Source organism: Pinus tabuliformis, chromosome 1_2 (assembly GCF_031772625.1).
Source record: "Pinus tabuliformis cultivar Carrire ecotype Pingquan chromosome 1_2, CPIR1, whole genome shotgun sequence".
In the NCBI taxonomy this organism is placed as follows: Eukaryota; Viridiplantae; Streptophyta; class Pinopsida; order Pinales; family Pinaceae; genus Pinus; species Pinus tabuliformis.
In genome coordinates this window covers 1,286,333,063-1,286,355,232 of record NC_142298.1, presented here as the reverse complement: position 1 = coordinate 1,286,355,232, position 22,170 = coordinate 1,286,333,063, and the positions used below count along the sequence as shown (strand labels likewise).

General features: G+C 36.2%; 1 protein-coding gene across 1 annotated transcript; it reads left to right on the top strand.

Annotated features, from left to right (window-relative positions):
• Positions 1–1,103: 1,103 nt before the first annotated feature.
• On the top strand, positions 1,104–11,363 carry LOC149210930 (leucine-rich repeat receptor protein kinase HPCA1-like). The gene is made up of 18 exons (XM_089396829.1): positions 1,104–1,597; positions 1,760–1,886; positions 2,261–2,332; positions 2,689–2,763; positions 2,896–2,967; positions 3,050–3,211; positions 3,300–3,374; positions 3,464–3,535; positions 3,670–3,741; positions 7,923–7,991; positions 8,073–8,147; positions 8,247–8,453; positions 8,689–9,149; positions 9,256–9,405; positions 9,522–9,661; positions 9,881–10,100; positions 10,334–10,584; positions 10,671–11,363. The coding sequence occupies exons 1-18, from the start codon at positions 1,231–1,233 to the stop codon at positions 11,211–11,213; spliced, it is 3,210 nt and encodes a 1,069-aa protein (XP_089252955.1). The 5' UTR covers positions 1,104–1,230; the 3' UTR covers positions 11,214–11,363.
• The last annotated feature ends 10,807 nt before the right edge of the window (positions 11,364–22,170 follow it).

Here is a 22,170-nt window from a genome sequence, read left to right as displayed (position 1 = left end):
TTGAGACAAGTAGGAGTTATATTTTCCAACACCCCTTGTTTGTGGGACAAGGAACCCACCTCCGCCAAACACCAAATTGGTGTATGAGACCCCCCTGTTTGTGGGACAACGACCCACCTCCGCGCAACGATGGTGTATGAGACCCCCCTGTTTGTGGGACGAGAGACCTACCTCCGCGCAGCTATTTTACTGCTAAGTCTACAAAGGCATACATACTCTACCCCCTCCGGTTTTTGAACTTGTGACCTCTTAGGAGGAAACACATGTTATTAACCATTAGGCCTACTAAGTCTACAAAGGCATACATACTCTACCCCCTCTAGTTTTTGAACTTGTAACCTCTGAGAAGAAAACACATGCTTTTCACTATTAAACTCACTCAAACAATATATACATATTTTAAATTATATTTATGAATACATAATAAATTCAACACTTTAAAAATCTTATGGACCAATGGCATAAAAATCCAAAACTTTTTAAAAATATTTTCTTTACAACTAGCTTTCAAACACAAACATCTATTATTATATTATTATGAAACAAATTTAAAAATATATATATATATAAACAAACTAGTAATTATTCACTATTTCACATTGATAATCACATAGCAGCGTGAAGCGAAAGACCCGAGTTAAAAAAACCAAAAAAACGAGTTACACAAAAAAAACCAAAACTCAAAACTTATGTTCGAAGCAAATCCAAACCCATCACAGAAAAATCCATTATTCTAAATAGCTTTTAAGCATTCACTGTTTCACATTGAATAACCACACGCGCAGTATCTTAGAGAGCCTGAAGGAAACGGGCTACACGCAACCATCTCCTTCCAGCAATAATACCAGTAGTGATATTGAAAAATGTTATCCTCAGCTGACTTAATCATATGTTTAAAAAATAATAAAATATTACAACGTAAAGAATGTTTTAAATGGAAATACATCCTCGAGAAATTTCATGGAGACCATGTTTTTTTTTCAAATTATTACTTGTGCTACTTTTTTGAATATGTAATGAGCATGTCAGCTGCGACCGAGTACAACGTTGACAAATTCATCGTGAATATAAAACAGAGAATCATCTCATCAAGACCAATAATTCAAAAAAACCATTTTCATTGAAGGGTGTTGTGTGAACAATTCAAATATGTATAGCAGCCTCCTTACTTTTGCCACGGCCCTTCTCTCTTATGTTGCATAAACTGTTATATTCACCGGACTGGCCTACATGACGAACCATGAATTTTTATTTGCTCTATTCTTGAAAGTTTCCATATATTTAATTAATGAACATTATATTATTTCAGTGGAGACCGTGTCTCCACGGAGTACACCATTGACAAAATCGTCGCGAACTTATAACCATGGCATCAAGAAGAAGGATTCAAAAAAACGTTATTCTTTGAAGGGCGTTCTGTGGACAACTGAAAAATTTATAACCAGTTCTCTTAATTTTGCTAGCCATTTATCTCAACGGCCCTTGATTTTTGTTTCAGGAAAAGGAATCATGGGGACTCCAGGCTTTTGTTTTGTTCTTTCTGTATTTTTTCTTTGCATATTCTCTGGAGTTACGGGCCTCACAAACGCCAACGACTGTAAGCTTGCGAGCCCATCTGAATTAGCGATCCATGGAGTCTCTCTTATATTCAGTTTTCACTATTTCTATTGTCTGCACAATTGAAAATTGTGTCTCTAATGTCAGAGCCTTTGATCAAAGCTCCACACTGTCTTATGTTTATTTCGGTTTCCTGTTGCAGTTACCAGCCTCAATGCCCTGAAATTAGTATGGGGAAACACAGTCCCAAGAACTTGGCGTGGTTCTGATCCTTGCCAGTCTCAATGGGATGGAATCACCTGCACAAAGTCTGGCCAAATAAATTCACTGTCAGTATCGCCTCCCTGGCTTGTGATTGTCATACATGTGATGACTGTAATTTCAATCCATCTTGAAATATTTGAAATTTTGTTGCATAATAATCCTATATTTTGAATTCCTATAAATGACGTGGGTACCTTGGCCAACGCCCTGTCTGCTATGCTATTTTAATTAGGGACCCATATTTAGAGCTAGTTGGTTTTGAGTTACATACCACCATACCTGTGCATAGTTGCAACTCCCCTTACAACTGTATCGATTGATTTTCTATTAATAATATGGTACCTTGCTGAATGCTCAAGCATGTCATTTTGATTAAGGAGCCATCTCCACCTCTGGTTGGTCTTAATCTTATGTTCTGTTATCAATGATCCTTGTACAGGAAACTACCAGCCAAAGGTCTTAAGGGATATCTTCCAGCCGATGTTGGTAATCTTACTGAACTACAAACACTGTAAGTTCATTAATGTCTTAGAGACTAGATATATGAATGAAGATTGACCATGTTTGTTATAGACGAATTTATTGATTGTGAATTGTTGTTATGTCTGCTAGTTGGGTGGAATGACTTTTATCTTCCTCACCCCAGGTTCTTTACCTAGGTTCAAGTCTCCACCAATAAGTAATGTCTTGATAAATATTTTTGTAACAGTTTTTTTTTATAGAATATGCTTATGCTTGTCAACTGGCATGGTACAGCAACCTCACTCTAGCCCTCGCTGAGAGGGTGGCTGATTTCTTTCCTCTGAAAAAAAGCTATTTTATTGATTAGTTAATCCATAAATATATTCGTTGGGTTGGGCACCGCAGGGATTTGTCATACAACCCGCAGTTGACAGAAACGCTTCCACGCACATTGGGAAACCTGACTAACTTGAAAAACTTGTGAGTACTAAGTTTTAACCCCAGCTGATCATCAAGTCTGAAGCACTGGCACGAATTAGATTTAAATTCTGTGTAAAATTGATAGCTCTTAAGTCGGACTGCAATTGAATATCAATTTTGTGGTGGATTCAGGGTTTTACTAGGGTGTAATTTCAGTGGAAGCATCCCAGATGAATTGGGCTACCTCGTTAATCTTGAATTTTTGTAAGAACATCATTGTATCATAATAATTCTTAATGTTCTGGATTTTATAATTGTAAATTCTAAATATGTTTTGCTCTGTCAGGGCTTTGAATTCCAATAATCTTAGCGGTTCAATTCCTGCATCATTGGGTAATTTAGTGAAGATCAACTGGCTAGATCTTGCGGAAAATGAGCTAACTGGAACTCTTCCGGTTTCAAACGCAAGCCAGCCTGGATTAGACAATCTCATTGCTGCACAGCACTTGTAAGAAAGTGGAATGCTTATGGTTTATTTGGGTTTTCATGAATGAATAAATCGCTGATGAATTTCTTATTGCTTCTCTTTATTCAAGCCATTTCAACGAGAACCACCTTACAGGTTCCATTCCATCCAAACTTTTCAACTCGAGTATGAAACTACTTCACATGTAAGTGAAACAGATCCATATTCTTAATTTTGGATGGTAAACAAAGGCTAGAGATCAATAACTCTTCGAATATATTTTTCGATATGCAGACTGCTTTATGGCAATAACTTCTATGGGGAGATCCCCCCTACTCTGGGATTTATACAAACCTTGCAGGCCTTGTGAGTATCAAATTTTCCACCATACAGTGTACTGATGCATTGCTTTTTAGGTTATGTATTGCTTTAAAGACCGAGTAAAACGATTCAAATGTAAAACAAAGTTTGACTAACTTATTTGGTATGTTCGGATACAGGAGGCTTGACAGAAACTCTTTGACTGGTCCAATTCCGTCCAACATCAGCTCCCTAAAAACACTCTATGAACTGTAAGCAACTTCTTCTGTCTGCGCTCTGGATTCTAGAATCAACGTCTTCAGTCTTGAATAAACGCTGACCTGTGGTTCCTTATCCAACATTTTCATGTTAAATCCACTGCCTTTCCGATATAACTATTGACAAACAGAGTACAAAGCTTTGTAGCACAGCTCTGAAACTCTCATCAAAACAGATAAGAAAACCCTTAATTAGAATAATAGTTAGATACCTCGTTGCCAGAACATGACTGATATACTTATAGCGTCTGCTTACACTGAAAATTGATTCAAAAGACAAAGGTTAGTGCTCCAAATGACTCGCTGGTACATCTTGACCATATTCGTGTAGGCCCCCTCTATATGCAGATACTTTAATCAAAACCAGGGGTTGCTTAAGGCTCCTATGGCAAAATATTTATATAGCTTAAAAAAAGAAGACTTATGACCAACTTGAAATAGTCCTTTTATCAACGAAATGAGCCTGGGATTTGTGTTGTGTGAAAATATATTAGTATAAATTGATCATAAGGATCAGAAGAAAGAGTTCAGAGGAATTGAAAAGAGAAGGTGCGAACTTCAATGTCAGGAAACCAGTCTACCTGCCAAGTGCATTGAACGAAATGTATTATTCAAAAAACTATTTCTGAAACAAATCCCATATCAGAGAACAATTGCCAGTGTTTGAAAACCCAAGCCTGGTCCTTCATCTTACGCCTGCGGCAATGATGAAATCCGTGATCTGTCCAGAGCTATAAACTATTAAACACCCTAGAGGTGCACCATCCCCAGTGCACTAACTAAATGGTCCTCGATGGTACTCTTCCAAGGTTTCTATACCTATCCCCATTACACTTCTGAGGAATTTGATCTCATGCTAGTGTGATAAACATTGATATTTGATCCTTATCCTTGAGTAAAAGGTTAGCTGTTAACCTGAATTTATGATAATTTATTTATAATTGGTGTTTAAATATGTGAATATAAATAATACATCAATTTTATATTTTAAAATTTAGAGTATAATTATGCAAAAAAATCCTGGTAGTTGAGAGAAATAAATATGAGCTCTTATTCTCCCTAATGGAGTTACACTTATTAGAATTGTTTATTGTCCAATTCAAGCCGCAGTTGTAACAAAAAATTAAAGGTATTGATTTCCTCTCAAACAGACGAGAGTAGTGGACTTTTTAATAGGTCAAGGTAGATCATATATCAGATGGAGAAATTTCAGGATTGGGATTAAATTTCAAGAATCCTTTCAAATCCCTGTTTTCTTTACTGTTAATGGAGTATAGGAATTGAAAAAACTGTACAAAGACTGAACTACCAAAAATTAGGTGCCATTACCAAATGGGTAAAAGAGGCAATTAAGAATGTTATATGGCCTATCTTTTTCCAGGAAAGGAGTGGAATTTTAGCAAGATTTTTATACAGGGAAAGGAGATATACTTTCAAAATGGAAAGAGAGAGGCCAGTATGAAACCTCGTAATAATGGTTGGTACACCTAGTAATGGATGGTGCAATTCAGAATGCAAATCAACTCAAAAAAATCCAGTCTACATTAGAAAACACATTTGATAAATGAAGGGAAACAATTGTGTGGAAAAAAGGGTCTTTATTAGGAAAGGGTCAGAGGAGTTAATTGATTCCAATATTGCTTTCTCAAGAAGATATAGAAGATATAGAGGCGGGCATTAGACATCTAACCAAGGCCCATGATCCTTATGGTTTAACAGTTTCTATGGTCAAATTGGGAGGCCCGCCCTTGCATGCACTTTTCTACGATATATTCAATCAAGCCATACAGCACTGGTCTCGTAAAGAGTGAAAGGGCACTGGTCTCATAAAGTGTTACCTATGCACAAAGACAGTGAATGATATAAACAATATGAAAAATTACATAATCATCATATTTAGTAGCCTTTTTACAAGCTATTGAGCACCATTTATAGAGAAAATTAGGTAAATGGGCATTAAAAATATCAGGCCTCTTCTAAATCCAGTTTTTGACATGAGCAGCCAATGATTGACCATTTGGTAACTCTTACAGATGTTGTTGGCAAAGGGAAAGGTGATAGTAGTTGTATTTTCTCTGTAGATTTTGCCAAAGAAAAGGATATGGATCCACCAGATTTTTGAAAAGCTAGGATTTGGATACAGTGAGAAAACACCACATACAAAAAATGATATATATATATAGCATATTCAAAGTTAAAAATAAAAACAATTCATGAATCTCAACATTAGAACTGAAATCATTAGATAATTTATAAATCTAAAACTGAAATGGTGCATCATGCTTTATACAAAAAGGATAACTGTGAATACAAAATTGACTGTCTCATCAGTGATCATTCTATTGATATAATGATGATAGAAAGTAGGTATAACTACATCTCCAAAAATGATCTACATGCTCATCATTTGAATATTTCAACTCTGCATCATGATCAACCTATCATCCTCCTTGAAATTTGCCTTAAAATCTAAAACTTCCCATCTAGTTACAAACTTACAATAGTGAATGAATATTATACATTGTTTAAAAACATGCTATAGTGTCAGACTATTCAAAGAGGAATCTTCACTAAAGTTGGATGGGATTGATCTAGTTAAATTATTAATTACACAACCATCTTTTGTACACTATATATTGTTATCTATGTATTGTCTCAAAGCTTTCCTGTTAGCATTATCAAATATTGAAAATTAAAATTGTAATATGTCACAACTTTCTTGCTAGCATTATTATGTGCTATACAGCCTTTAGGTAATTAACTTATACAACTATACACCCTACAGATTACTAATAAGTAATTTAACTAAAAATTTAAATAAAATAAATATTTTTAGGGTTTCAAACAGGTGGAAAATCAAAATACCCTTAAAAATATAAAAATAAACCAAAAGCCCTAATGTTATTTACTTGCAATCAGATGTGTGAGGACTAGATGTCACAGGATCCATTTCAGTAGCATGGGATGTGTTTCCGAGTTTCAAGGATCCATTTATGTGGTGGATCTAGGTGGATCCATATCCAAAATGGATCAGCATCGAGACATTGTGGATTTGGTAACACAGGATACAGATGCTCAAATTAAACTTGGGAAAGAATGGTGAAAGTTGGAATTCCAGTCAAGTGGAGAGGAACAATTATCCATTTATATGAAAAGGTTATTGTAGAATTGATGTATCCCTAAATTAGAAAATTGGAAACGAGAATGCCAAAATCAATATATATGAGAAGATTGGATCATGAAGGATGGTGGAAGAGGTGTACACATGGCTACAAACTATGTTTTATTATTGTTATGTGAAATTGTAAATGATATTATGTAATGAGCAAGGCCCAGAGATAGTATTCAGATACAATTACTTTGAAATGAATGTTAATGTAAACAAAATAGAGGAAATGGTAAAAAGGTAGTGAGGTAGGGATATTACCATCACCTTTAAAGGTGACAAATTGGATGTGGTTCCTTTTTACAAGTACTTGGGTTTAAATTTGATTTTGGTGGTAACTGGAATTTACGTGGAGAAAAGTGTAATAGGAGCTATGAAGGCTCTTTATTCTATTCAAAATAAATGTAGAAAAATTCAGCTGTGGAGTTGGAAATTGAAGAAGCTACTTTTTAGAACATTGGTACAAACAATAGTTTTGTATGGTTGCTCAGTTTGGCTGGAGTCTTTTCAAAGAATCTTGGAAAAAAGGCTGAAAGAGTTGAGAACAAAATCTTATGAGAGAAACCAGGAGCCAAAATACAAACCGCCTACACCATGATGTGAGCAGAGACTATTTCATTATTCGAAGGAGAAGCAATATGTCAATTTTGGATAAATATATATATATATGGCTAGGAATATATTGATAACTATTAAAATGAAATGGATTAAGTTAAAAAGAAATGAAGAAGAAGATTACCCAATTAATCATGAGTCTTTTGTTCAAAAAAGAAGGTAATAGAGAAGCCAAGTTCTCATCGCATAACTATGGAAGCAGGTAAATAGGAAAATATAAAACGAGATGAATGTCTATGCTAGTGGTTACTTTGCAAAGGATAAATATTCTATTCTGTTCTATTGATAGTTGATTCATATTTGATGAAAAGAATCAAAACAATACTTTTAGTCTATGCTATCGATATATGGTTATGGGATGAGACTCAATGCAGTGCACTGATGTTGTTTTCAGAAATCTTTCAAATAATAAACTGGAGGAATCGATTCCAGACTTATCCGGGCTAACTAATCTCCAATATATGTAAGTAGATGATAAATACTTTGTGTTACTATTCGAAAACTGGGATTATCTCGAACTCTGTATAACAGATTTAGTGTTCAGGGACTTGAGCAACAATTCCTTCAATTCCTCCGAATTTCCCCAGTGGCTTATGACCATCCAAGGCTTGACAACAATGTAAGTTTCTCAAATTTTCAAATTATTACAAAAGCTTTGAAGACCGAAAGAAGAATTGTTAGAATAATGACAGATTTATGTTGTTGTGCTGCTTCACAGAATTCTGGAGAATTGCAGTCTGGCTGGACAGATTCCCTCCAATATTTTTAATCTGCCATCTTTTCAGACTCTGAATCTCAGAAATAATGATCTGAACGGAACTGTGGTTCTCAATGGCAGCGTAAGTCCAAACCTGCAAGTGATAGACCTTCAGAATAACAGCATTAGCGATGCCCCTCAGATTGGCAATTCCAACATTACTATATTGTGAGTACCTTTTGGCTTTACCGAACCCACTTTGTCATCTCTCTAATTACCCTAAGGTCAGCTTCTCAATTTGGGGAGCAGATGGCCAATGAATTGGCCCGTCAACCGTAAATTTGGGCGCTGTTTCTCATAATTGTTATTGCTTATCTTAATTACCATTTCCCAACTCTTGATATTGGTTTTGAATAACTTGATCGTGTCATTGAATTGTGGTGGTCTGAATTTGAAATGGCAGGCTTCAGGGAAATCCTTTTTGTCAATCCCAAGCTTCAGGTTCTACCAGGTTCTGTCAAATTTACAATCTTACCAGCTACCAAACGAGTCTAGAAGGGTGTGGAGACAGGAAATGCTCAGCGGGATTCCAGGTCAATCCTCGGACCTGCAAATGCCAACGGCCTTATCAGGGAAGACTAATGTTCAGAGCTCCCACATTTTCAGATTTAAACAATAAGACGACATTCGACGGGCTGGTGGAAACTCTTGGGTTCAATCTGTCTGTGGACGTGTATCTGTTCTCCCTCCATTTTGCGAGCAGCTATGAACTCCATTGTTCTGTTCGACTGTTCCCCCAAGACAATCCGACGATCTCTGAATACTCACAGTTTGTGAACACGAGTTCCAACCTCAGTAATCATGTCTATGAGGCTCCTCACGGCTTCAGGCCCTATATTTATATAGCAGATACATACACTCCACGTAAGAACACGGCAACTACATTGCATACTCTTGGCCTTTGTTTATAACCAATTAATATGACAAGATAGCAAGGATCAGAGTAACCTGTTTGTGTGGTTGTTTGTAGAAAATCCAAAATCGGGTCTGAGCAAGGGTGCCATCGCCGGCATAGCCATCACAATAGCTGTATTGACTCTTGGGATTGTAGGAATAGGTTTTTATGCTTGGAAGCAAAAGAAAAGAGCTGATAAAGCCATTGAAATGCACAGACCATTCGGTACAGTATAGTCTATATAAGCTGATAATTGTGAAATGCATTTATGTACCATTTGTAGAAGATTCAAGATATCATTCAAATGAATTCTGATCCTGTCCATCTGTGAACTTTTACAGTATCATGGGAAGCGAGTAATCGAGATGGTGGAGGTGCTCCTAAACTAAAAGGTGCCAGATGGTTTTCCTTCGCTGAAATAAAGAAGATTACAAATAATTTCTCAGAGGATAATGCAATCGGGATTGGAGGATATGGGAAGGTATACAAACTATTCCATTTAGCTAACAAAATAGATTAAGACGTTAGGAAATACTTCACTGCACAAGGCATGGCAAGGCCCATTCACCTTGGACTAAGGCATTGTGAGGGCTAATGCAAAATTGAAGTCCTGAAGTGAATTTGATCAGTACTAACAGAGCACAGTTGAACTTCAAACAATTCTGGAGAGAGCACTTATCCTCTTCACTGGAACTTGCAGGTGTACAGAGGAATGCTAGATGGAGGTGAAATGGTGGCCATCAAAAGGGCTAAACAAGGGTCAATGCAAGGTGGAGCCGAATTCAAAACCGAGGTCGAACTTCTGTCTCGAGTTCACCATAAGAACCTGGTGGGACTTATTGGTTTTTGCTTTGAGCAAGAAGAACAAATGCTTGTTTACGAGTACATCACAAATGGAACACTTGCAGAAAATCTCTATGGTAAGAATATCACAAGATGGTATTCTTCTTCCAAATTCATCACATAAGTAGTTTTAGTGCTGAAACATCGGCGCTAAAACTAGTTATGGGATAGATCTGAAAGAAAAAAGTCATCATAATTTAACTCACAGAAACTTCTATTCTGAAATATCACAAAATTTCTGCTATGGTCACCATATACATTACTTCAAACTATCATTATTCCATTGGATCTGACCAAGAATGAAAAACAGGTAAAAAGGGTATTCGGCTTGACTGGGAAAGAAGAGTTAGTATAGCACTGGGGTCTGCTCGGGGATTGACATATCTGCACGAGCTTGCAGATCCACCCATAGTACACAGAGACATCAAAACGGCTAACATATTGTTGGACGCGAATCTGACTGCCAAGGTAGCAGATTTTGGTCTTTCCAAACTCATTATTGATGGAGGAGCTGAGGCAGGAGGCAAAGGCTATGTCTCAACTCAAGTCAAAGGGACAATGGTAAACATTTTATACTGATTTTATACTAGTGTAATTTACAGATCTATCTATGCTGGAAAATATTGAGAGTGTATATGTTTGTGCAGGGATACCTGGATCCAGAGTACTTCACAACGCTGCAGCTCAGCGAGAAGAGCGACGTCTATAGTTTCGGTATTGTGTTGCTGGAGCTCATTACAGCAAGGCCCCCCATTCAGGGCGGGAAATTCGTAGTCAGAATGGTCAAAGCAGCCTTGGAGAGCGGGGGAATAAGTGGTTTGCAGGAGGAGGTAATGGATCCGTTGTTAAGAAAATCTGCTGAGATTGATACCCTCACAGGGTTTGAGCGGTTCTTGGGCTTGGCGTTGAGCTGCGTTGAGGAATCAGGTTCCGAGCGACCGTCGATGAGGGAAGTAGTGAAGGAGCTGGAATCGATTTTGGAAATGGGACCAGGTTTCTCTGCAGACTCCATGCCACCACGGAGATATGAGTATGATTTTGTTAAGGCTGGACGGTCTCCACTTCCTTATTATACTCAAGATACGGGAGCGAGCGATTCCAGTGGAAATGTGCGAGGAAAGGAAAGTGACAGTGAATTGTTTGCATATAGCGGAGGCTATAGCATGTCTCGGCCTATACAGCCCATGTAGCTGGTAGTAGTCATCTTCTTAACACATTTTGAAAATTGGGATCCGGAATAACATTTTTGTATTTTTTATTAAACAACCACAGCGGAGAGGCTGCAGATTCTTTAATGCAACACTTTAAACTCTCTAAGCAGTGGGGTCATAGATAATAGGGATCAAATATATTTTATTCATTATTTTTTAAAATATTCTATTCGATTATTATTTAATATTTTTTTATTCTTAAATTTTTTCTAAATGATTATTAGTATAGATTTATTTTAACTTTAGATTTATTTATTATTGAGAGGATCAAATTTTTTAAGATACAAATATTTTTTTAAGTGTAAAATTTGAGGAAAGATTTGCATCTTTATGGATTTGATTTCTGCAAGTTTTAGATTGGGTGTAAAACTTCAAAATCACATCAAGTGAGCCTGAGCCACAACCCGCCATACCAAATACAAAGTTGTAGCCATAGACAAAGATACCTCTAAGCATGTCTTCAGTTGGTGATGCCTATTCAAAGAATTGGGGACACTTCCTCTAGCAAAAAATTTCAGTTTCTTGCCAATTTTGAAAGAGTTCCAGCAATAGCATTAAGCGTTCCAGAGTTGGTGGTCATCCTTAAACCATCAGAGGTTAAGACCTCCCTTTTCAGGGTGAGGTTTTCCCTTTTTATGTGAGGTGAGACCTCCCTTTCAAGATTGAAGGTTTCCTCTTTAAAACATGAAAAGCACTTCCTCTAACAAAAAACCTAAGCTTTATGTCAGATTTGAAAGAGTTCTGGGAACTGCACTAAATATTTCAATATTGATAATTATCCTTAAACCACCCCTTTATACCACACAAATTTAAAGACGGAAATCAGGGGCTTTGACTTTCCAGCGGATACCCTTTTTCTCTACCGACTTTTCACTTAGCGATTTCCATAGGTTTTCCGGACAACAAAGCTTTCCAGCATTGCAATTGGCAGAAAGGAGTCAGGGAGGGTTTTCTCAGTCTTGAACAACTCTCATCGGTAGTTGCGGCTCCCAAAACTCATTTCAATTGTTTTGATTTAAATTTATTTGACAAATCACTTAAATTTATTTGACAAACCATAAATAGCGTGATGGATTAGTTGGTCTTCATAAATAACTTGTCGAAAAAACCACCACATTTATAACAACCAGATTTAAATATGAAACTTTATCTATTGCTTTTCCGAATTTGAATTTATTTATATATGATTTTAATAATAATATAATTTTAATTATTATTATTAAAGTAATCTAAACCGTAAAGAATTATGAATAGATACAAGTATGTAATTTATAACAACCGGATTTAAATATGAAATTTTATATAATGATTTTTCAGAATTTCAATTTATTTATATATAATTTTAATAATAAAATTTATAACTAAAATTAAATTATATAATATAATTTTAATGATTATTATTAAAGTAATCTAAACACTATAAAATTGTAAAGAATTATGAATAAACACAAGTATATAGTTTGGAAAAACCTTGAGACAACGCATTTCCATAAGATGGGTTCCTTGCATGCTCTCTTTTGTTTACATTCAAAGAATTATGAATAGATACGATGTAAGTATATAGGTTGGAAAAATAATGAGATAAATGAGATGTGATCGTGTGTATGTTTATTATTGTTTTGTAAAATGTAATAAATTTATTGAATTAACTTTATTATTAAGTTGTTATTATTATTTAAATTTTTAATGTTGAAAAGGTAATTTTAATATTTTAGAATATTTTTATAGTTAAATTATTATATAATTTATTAATTAGCGTAAATTTATTTTTTCCCTTATTAAAACTTAAAGTGTTTTTTTATATAAGAGATTTAATGTTCAGATTAATTTACAATGTATACTTTAAAATGTAGGAAGTATTTTAGTTTCAATATTGTTCTTAAGGATTTATTATTATTTTGTTTTATTTAGAATGGTATTTTATAGAGGAAGAGGTCCATTCAAGGTATTTAGTTAGATAAATTTCAAAATTGAATATTATTTTATTTTATGGAGCATGTTGTAGCATTTTTTGGTTTTGGTAAGTTAAAATAAATTAGTCTAAAAAATGAAAATATTTTTCAAAAAAATGTTAAGCTACGATATGGACAAAAAGAATACTGAATAAAAATGTTGGGAAATATTTTGATAAATATGTCCATATCAAAAAAAATGTTAGAATAGATGCCCTGAAAAATGAAGGTAAAAATAAAATGTTAGGTTAGAGAGAAAAGCAAAAAGAAATAAAAGTTTTGCAAATCTAAATGCCACTACTTTTACTCTAATTCACTTTTGAAAATAATAGTTGTGTGTAGTTTGTTTAGATGCCACACTAATTTATTTAATCCAATTATATAGTTTAATCATAATTAGATTTGTTTTAAATTGATTGTCATAGATAGAAAATAAAATTGGCTCAATAGTTTAATCTGAACCAACAGAGAGAATAAGATATAGAGGTATATTATTCATGAAAAGAAATATTGGGTTGCTAGCTTAAATGCACTGTGAAAAATAAGTCAAAAATGTTAGGATAAGTAAAAGGTAGGTCGAAGAAAGGTTGCAGAAGTGCAAGGTTGGTGAAGCATAAGTACATTCATCATGCTTAATCCAATGTTTCAATGTGCAGGAGTAGTTATGAAAGTGAAAAAATGTTCACTAACTGATTTGATTAACTTCCCCTCATTTCATTTCATCCCCCACTACATACTTACTAATTTCCCCATTATCCCATCATTTCTTATTAAAATACCCTTTTCCCTTCATTTTCACCCTTGCCCCTTGGTTTCACACATTTCCCTAGCAAATTACCCTCCAAAGGTCATTTCCCAACCCAAAACCCCTTTTCCCTAGTGTGAAGCCCATTCCCCTTTGAAGAAATCACTTTCCCCTTATTAATTTCCCTATTTCACCCAAAAAAACCCATAAAACCCCTTTATTCTAAGTTTAAATTCCCCTCCCCCCCGCATTGTTTAATTAACTCCACCAATCCATATTTTTCCCGACAAAACCCTTTTAACCTATAAAGACCCTTTATCCTAAAGTTTTGTCTTCCCCCCACTTTATTTTAATTAACTCTGCAAATTCACATTTTCCCAATATAAAACCTTTTAACCCACCCCCTTGGTGCGGTTAACAAACCCCTGCCACATTTAACCCTGGTCCCACTGTATTAAACCCGTTCATTATATTTAAAACCCCGCTTTATATCATTAAATAATTACAAATCATTTGTAATTATCCCCCGGGCCCCGCTAATCTCCACTCGATTTCCTTCCGTGCATCTCGACCACGCGAAAATCCTCCGATCACTCACTTCAAAATCCAAAGACCCACATCCATGTTGCGCGCCCTCTATGTCCGACAATTAAAAGCCCGAGAGCACACGAGATTTGTGGTTTTGCTCGAGCCCCTTTCAGTTACGTGGCAGCTTTACATGAACTCGTGTGATCTCGTGGAAAACCCATCTGAGTGCCAAAAGCAATGCGATGAACCTTAATACCACCTCCCCGCATAGGCCGAAACCATCCACTGTTCACTTATCGAATTCCGTGCCAAATTTTAAACGTTACCCGTTAAAAAGCCAAAGACCCTCATTTTCGCTCTTTTTGCCCGTTTGCACAGTGAAACCTACCTAAGCTTTCTTGCACCACCCAGAGCATTTGCAACCCAATTTGACCACCGACTACCTTCTAAACACAATCTGGACTCCGTCCACAGACCTCTTAGCTCAAATAAAGCCATTTATCACCTCCTTGTCAACCTGTGTTTTTATTAATAAATTGTTTTATTTTGCAGGTGATTAGAAGGCCAGAAGCTTGGATAAACAGTTTTGATACTAGTTCCAAAACCTGTTTACTCCAAGATTCAAAAAGAAATCTACTCAAAAGGCTTTATTCAGAAGGAAAAAACAATTATACACAAAGCAGGAAAAATCATTTCCACAAAGACAGTAATTGTTAAAACAGAGATAAATCAGCAACAGCATATCACATTTTCACATGAAGTCAAACAGGTCTTTAGTGAAATTCACTTTTACTAAAGACATAAATGCAAGATAAGAGTAAAAGATACTAGATGATGTGATTTACTGTGACTGGTAAAAGTAAAAGCGGGTGACAAAGCGTTCATGGTAAAAGACTAAACAGAGGAGATAGATAAAGAAATACAAGTCAAAGTGTATCAGATGAAAGGTCATAAGTAAATATGACATCCAGCGTGAAAATCGAACAACATTCAGCTTTTGGAGGAACAGTCAGCCAACTTCAATAATTTTTAGTTTTTTCAACGATAGTCACCAACAGCGCAACATCAAAATAGTGCCAGATCAGCTGGCAGTCTTTATTTTGATTTTATAATAATTTATTTTTGTAAAAACAGTTTAGGATATTTTTTTAGTTCTATTGTTGTATAAATAACTCTCTTCACAAGTTATTAAGGGTTGCACCCTTGATTAAGCATTTCTAAATATTTGATGTACTTGACTTTCTGGATCATTAATACAAAGCAAAGGATTCTGAATTTTGTTTTACACAGTTTGTGTTTCCTGTAAGTTTTTCCAGTATTACTCATTATTTTTTTCTTCATATTCTTATGTCTTACAGAGATAACTAGGTAGGAATAATTGGGTTTCAATCTATTCCTATAAGCTCCTGAAGTGATAATCTATAAAGAGAATTAATTAATGGACTTTTATTTAATTAATTCCGTCTGAATCAATAAATCATCAGCATCTTTTGTAAGCTTAAGCATATTCTCTTAAACCTTCTGAACATAGTTTAAAAGCTTTCATACTTATGATTATTTAATTTTCAATTTGAAAACTGTGATAATCATATTATTTCTATGTTTCTTCTCGCCACCATACAAGCTATATCACTGTGTGAAATTTTAGAGCAACCCTTTGCTTTGATATTAATATTATTCACAAGGTTAGGCATTACAGTGTTACATTTGTTTCATACATTGGTCCTCCAAATTAAAACAAAACCCCCAAAACAATTATCTTAGATGCTCTGGCATGATAGCTGACCATTATCATCTCAGAGATACAACATAGCACAAGGTCAATTCAAGGTACTTTGTTTTTCTAAGATTGTACGGATTCAATAACAAAGCTGAAAAAATATTATTATTCAAAAAGAAGACAACTAATTGGAGGTATCTTAGTCTCTTAAATTGGAGTGTCAAAGTGAAAACTTTATCATTATATAAGGAGGACGAGGCTAATTCAAGGTATCTTAGTCTCTTATATTACAAGTGTTAAATGTTAAAATTGAAAATTTAACATTAGTATATTGAGTAGGAGTTAAAGTTGAAAACTTATTATTATGTTATTAAGGGAGTTATCCAATTGTGTTTGTGTTTCCTTTTCGTGCTAAGATCTCTATCACCAACAACACTAATAGGAACACATTAATTTATTTGGAAAAACACTAATAGGAACAATTAATTTATTTCGAAAAGCACTACGTGGTCTCCTACTCACATCACAAGTGAACCTTTCCAATGCCCAAACTTCTAATGATTAGTAGAGATGGCCCTTCCATTTCAATCTTTATCCATTGAATAAGAGTTTAGGAGGACACATTCACTTGTATTTCTCTCCTCAAATGGTCTCCAAGGCTAGTTCACATGTATTTCTCTTGTCAATATATTTTCAAGGACAATTTCACATGTATCAAAAGAGTTGACAAACCATTAAAAGATTATTGTGTGTTCCTTATATTAAATAGTGCTTCATGCTTATTTTTCCATATGAAATAAAATATTTCAACACAAATAATTTTCCATGAGGATTGGCATTCTAGAACCCAAGGTAAGTTGTCTCCTAGGTGCAAAAGTCTCCAAGAAATAGAATTGGGTAAAGGTTCACCATGGAAGGAATCAAACTTTCCCTAAATAGACTTGGCAAGGGAATAGAACTAGAAAACATGTTTTAGTTTTAGGTCAACTATACCATGGGTAATAACTATTTGAACTTTCAAAACCATGAATTTCTTATCAATGAGTAGGACCAAACCATGCAAAGAATATTTTATAAGTCACACTTGTTTCTAGAGGCTTTGCATCTTAAAATTCATGTTTTTCAATTTAGACTCTAGATTCTAGAGTTTATTGTACAATGTGATTCAGGATTGGCTTTAAACATAGCATGTTGTCCATGTTTGGAGGGTTATCTTTGATGAAATGATTATTCTTGTTTCATTTCCAATGCCTTCACCAAGCTCAAAGACTTATATGCCTAGCATGATGAGGGGTGAGTTAGGAATCATATTTTGGAATCCACCAAATTTATCTTATTAAGGTTCTCCAATGAAAACTTGGTATTTAGTCATGGTAATGGAGCTCACTCCCTTTGTTATAGCTATTTTACCTACATTGGTTCAATTGTAGAAATCCTTGTCTTATTGACCTTGATGCATAGCTTTTTCCCTTGATTTTTCCTCTTTTACAACAATGTCATTGGTTTTCCACTTACAATCTACGACATAACCCTAACTTATAGTGTATAACTAGAGTCGTGTGCAACTTCTGTAATATGCAAATACGACAGTCTCAAGAAGTTGCACTTCTTCTTTGTAAACACAACTTTCGTATATGTGCATATATGGAAGTTGTACATATACAGAAACTGTGCAACTTTCCTATATGCACATATCTTTCGTATATGCGCAACTTACTTATATGCACATATACAGAGATTGTGCATATACAGAAGTTGTGCAAAACTTTCGTATATGCACAACTTCTGTATATGTGTATATACGGAAGTTGCACATATACGGAAGTTGTGGATATCTGGAGGTTGTTTTATATGGATATTACGAAAGTTGCATACAACTTTTGTATATGTGCATATACCGAAGTTGCACATGTACAGCAGATATGTGCATATACAGAAGTTGTACATATACAGAAGATATGTACGTCTTCCATATATGTGCAACTTTCTTATATGCGCAACTTCTATATATGTGCAACTTTCGTATATGCACATATACAACAGTTGTGCACAAATTCAACCTCCATATTGTTACAGGGAAAAGTGTCTATATAGAACTGCTCTATCCCACTAAGGTGTGACAGCTGCCTTAGAAACAAACAGAGAAAAGCTACCTTCGTTTTTCCTTTATGAATTATAGATAGAGAGGAACAGAAAGACCAACCTTTGTCTTGCGCTAATCTCCTGATTCGGTTCCTCTCTTCTTTGATAGTCTTCAGCTACCTGCTCCCTTGCACGCCCAGCTTCACAAAGTACCTGTAAGATCACAGAAGCATAACACTATACAAATACATGGATCTATAATCATAAACAATCTAGGATCAGATGTAAATTGACCATACAAATGTAGCAAGCATCAATGACACAAAAGCATGGAGGAAAACTTGAATAGCTTTTATTGATAAACAAGAAAAGAGCCAAGAGGAGTTACAACCAGTTGTTCTGACCCAGCATCAACCTCCCAGCAAAGAAGCCCCTCTTCACCTCAAACAAAGCTTAGATCACCCAACAATCTGATGTTTGTCTCAAGAAACCAACAGCAATTCCTTACAATATGCAAAATTCCAGCCTCCAACCTCCTTGGATCTCTAGGATGAGAGATCTATATATAGATATTTGCAGAGGTGTGAGTCAGCTCTAGGTTTTTGATTAGTGTCTTCTCTTTGATAGTTCTTGATGCCACTTGGAGATCTCATTGATCTCTTACTCATCCTTGGGCGATTCTGAGAGGCAAGTGTCCCAGGAGAAGTTTCTGGAAGATTCCATGATCATCCACCTCGCAAACTGTCTCCACCACTTGTCTTTTCCCATCCATCGCACCCCATAGAATGGATTTTTGAAATTCAATGCACTTCCCGTGTGTACAACGTGCGATGCATCGCACCCTGGCCATGGAGCAAGTGAAATGATCCAGTTTTGACCAGTTCTGAGTAGTTTTTCATGGAGAACTTCTGGGAGAAGCTGTAGTCAGTTGACCTTGTTCTTTTAGGGGTTGGAACAACACCTTTAGGGACTTAGGAGCCCTTAGTTTATGGACATTTATGCTTGGGGTTGTAGTGCCCAAAAATGTCTATAACAGTTGCCCCCTAAAGCATGAGGTCGTTAATCTTTTGATGTCGGGTGAAATGTTTTATTATGAGGATCCGAAGTTCTTCCAAGCTGGGAGGAGACCTGTAATAAGATACAATACAATACATTATCTTCATAATATTTTCATGATCTAGCTGAGGCAGGCATTCCCATGCTCAACTTTATAAATTCATTTTCATGTACATAGGACAGACAATCGTCTGAGTGTAGACTGATGATTCTGAAAGAGCCATCATCCCTTTGATTGGGTGATTATCTGTGCAGCAATGATGTACATTTGATGTCTTTATTTCCCTGAATATATATCACAGCCCGGATGGATGAAACTAGATCCGGGGTCTTCAATCTCGTTCGATCTTCACTCGAAGTACAAGTCGATCCATGTGAAAGATGTTCTGGAGTCGAACATGGAAAGACATCGCCTGATTACCAGCCAATGATGTAAGCTGTTAACAGGCGCGAGAGGAATCACTGATAATGATAATGACCCTCAAGGTACTGCAGTACAATTCACGTGGTGTGAATAAAGGACTTGGCGTCGAACACCACGCAAAATCTTTCGGTCGAAGGCCATTGATGTGAACCTGTCGCCGGAAGTGAGAAACTTGCCATTGGGGCATGCAAGCTTCAAAGTACTGAATGGGGTGTTCCTAGATCAACTTCTTGGATAATGAGTTGATGTCGACAAGAAGCGATCCGTCACAGGAGGGCCTTAAGGAATCCCACATCAATGAAACGGAACGGAGCAAATGATTTTAATGGAGGTGAAAACAATTTGGTGATATAAGGTTCAGGGTGGCGGTCATGAAAGAATGGAGTATAAATGTATGGTAGTGGGTAAGACACAGGTGAATTCTCTGAATGACTTCTCTTGAACATATCGGCGACACTGATGTGATGGATTGGTAGCATTAACCCCAAATGTGGATGGTATGGTGGGACCATGGTGATGTGACCGGTGAATGAAACAACCCAACCTGACTCGGACGTGGAGTGGAAGTGTCATGTTCAAGAGCGACTTGCTACCAACAAAGTTTCTTCAAGTTTTCTTCCCAATTTTCCCCAGTCATTGCTGACCAGTACCTCTTTATTTTTGTCAAGCTTGAGGAGGATAACATATGCTTGTTCTATAATTTTCCCTTCGGGCAAACCCATCGCTATGTTTTAACGAGCCTAGCGATAGTGAAACTCATTCTCGTCTATAGACAAGTTTGTCGTTATTACACTTTTAACGAGTTTAACGACAAAGATAACTCGGTCCTTTTCAATTTTAGAGAGTCTAAAAAGGAACGTAAAGGTAACTCCAAAATTCCTTTTTCGTCATCTAATCCCTTAAGTTCGAAAAAGTATAAAACAATACAGAAGGGATGAATTTTCGATACTTTTAACGAGCCGAACAAAACAAGCGCTCGATCTTTTTGTGTAATAATCTCTCAGGTCCAAAAAGATTAAAATTTAGAGGAGAGATAGCACTTCCGATCCCTTTAACGAGCTGGAGAGGCCAATGGCTCGGCAATCTTTTCATATTTTACGAGTCAGTTGAAAAGAGCTTAAAGGAGACTCGTCTTTTGAGGAACGAGTGATAAAATGGGTAGCAGCTGATTCCAGGTAAGGTTTGGAATTTTTCCAATCACGGCAGTGTTACAAGGATGGCTAGTGAGATCACTCTTCGCAGCTGTTCCTCAAAATGGGTAAACAATCAAATGGAGGTGAATGATCGGCCAATGCAAAAGTGGAGGTGATGGTGCAAACACGACCAAGGCTTTAATGGTTGAAGTACTACATTCATGATGGTTATTTACCGGGGAATAGTTCATTTTTTAATGAGCTTAAACACAGGGGGAAACATTTGCTCATGGCTTATGTTTATTTTTTAACGAGCTTGAACTATGTGCTAAAACTACTCGATGCGGGTTTATTTTTTAACGAGCTTGAACCCTGCAGTAACACTGCTCGTGATAAGTTTGCATGCCCCGAGCATAATAACGCAAATCGAGGTGCATGCCCACCAAGCTTCATTGCATTCATCTCAGTGGTTGGAATGAAGGTTTTCATTCGAGATCTTCGAAAGACTCGACTTTGATTTTACGATATCATAATCAAAGAATCGATTTGGAAAGGGAGTTGTTTCATTTTTTAATGAGGTTGACACAGTAAACGAACTATCCTCATTACTCCTTGTTTCATTTTTTAACGAGGTCGACACGAGATAAGAACCATCCTTGAAATCCACTGTATTTACAGTATTTGATAGAAAATCAAAAACTAATGGATGATTAAGGTTGCTGGAATAATCTTCGTGGTAATCCGGAAGATGGGAGCGATGGTGGTAATCTTCCCATGGTGCCTCTCCTATCATCATTGATTGAATGATTCCTTCATCTGTAGAATGTACATGCGGCCAAGGATCTGAAGAGGTGCCATATTCCTTAGACCTATCTATCCAAACACTCGATGAGCGTTGATTTGGGTTTGCCCCCCAAGCCAAGAAAATTGATTGCTACAATATTTCTAAAATGGCAATGATCCATGCTGACAAAATGTTTAGGAATCTTCTGAATCCATTAGATATAGAAGATTTCATACTGTAGGTTTCCACTTTGGCCACTTCCGCCAGATTACTTTGAGGCGGTAGGGCAAGAGTACCCATTAAGGCAGGGTCTTTTAGGAGGCCTACTCCAATATTTTGAAGCGAATGATTGCTTCCATGGATCATTGGAATGCTTCCCGTAACTTGTGAATTGTTGGGGAGAAATGTTTGTTGGTCGACGATTGTAATTCCTCCTTGGAAGGGAAATGTAATCTTCCTGAAGTAGGTCGACACAACTGCGGCCATAGCATATATCCAGGGCCTTCCCAGTA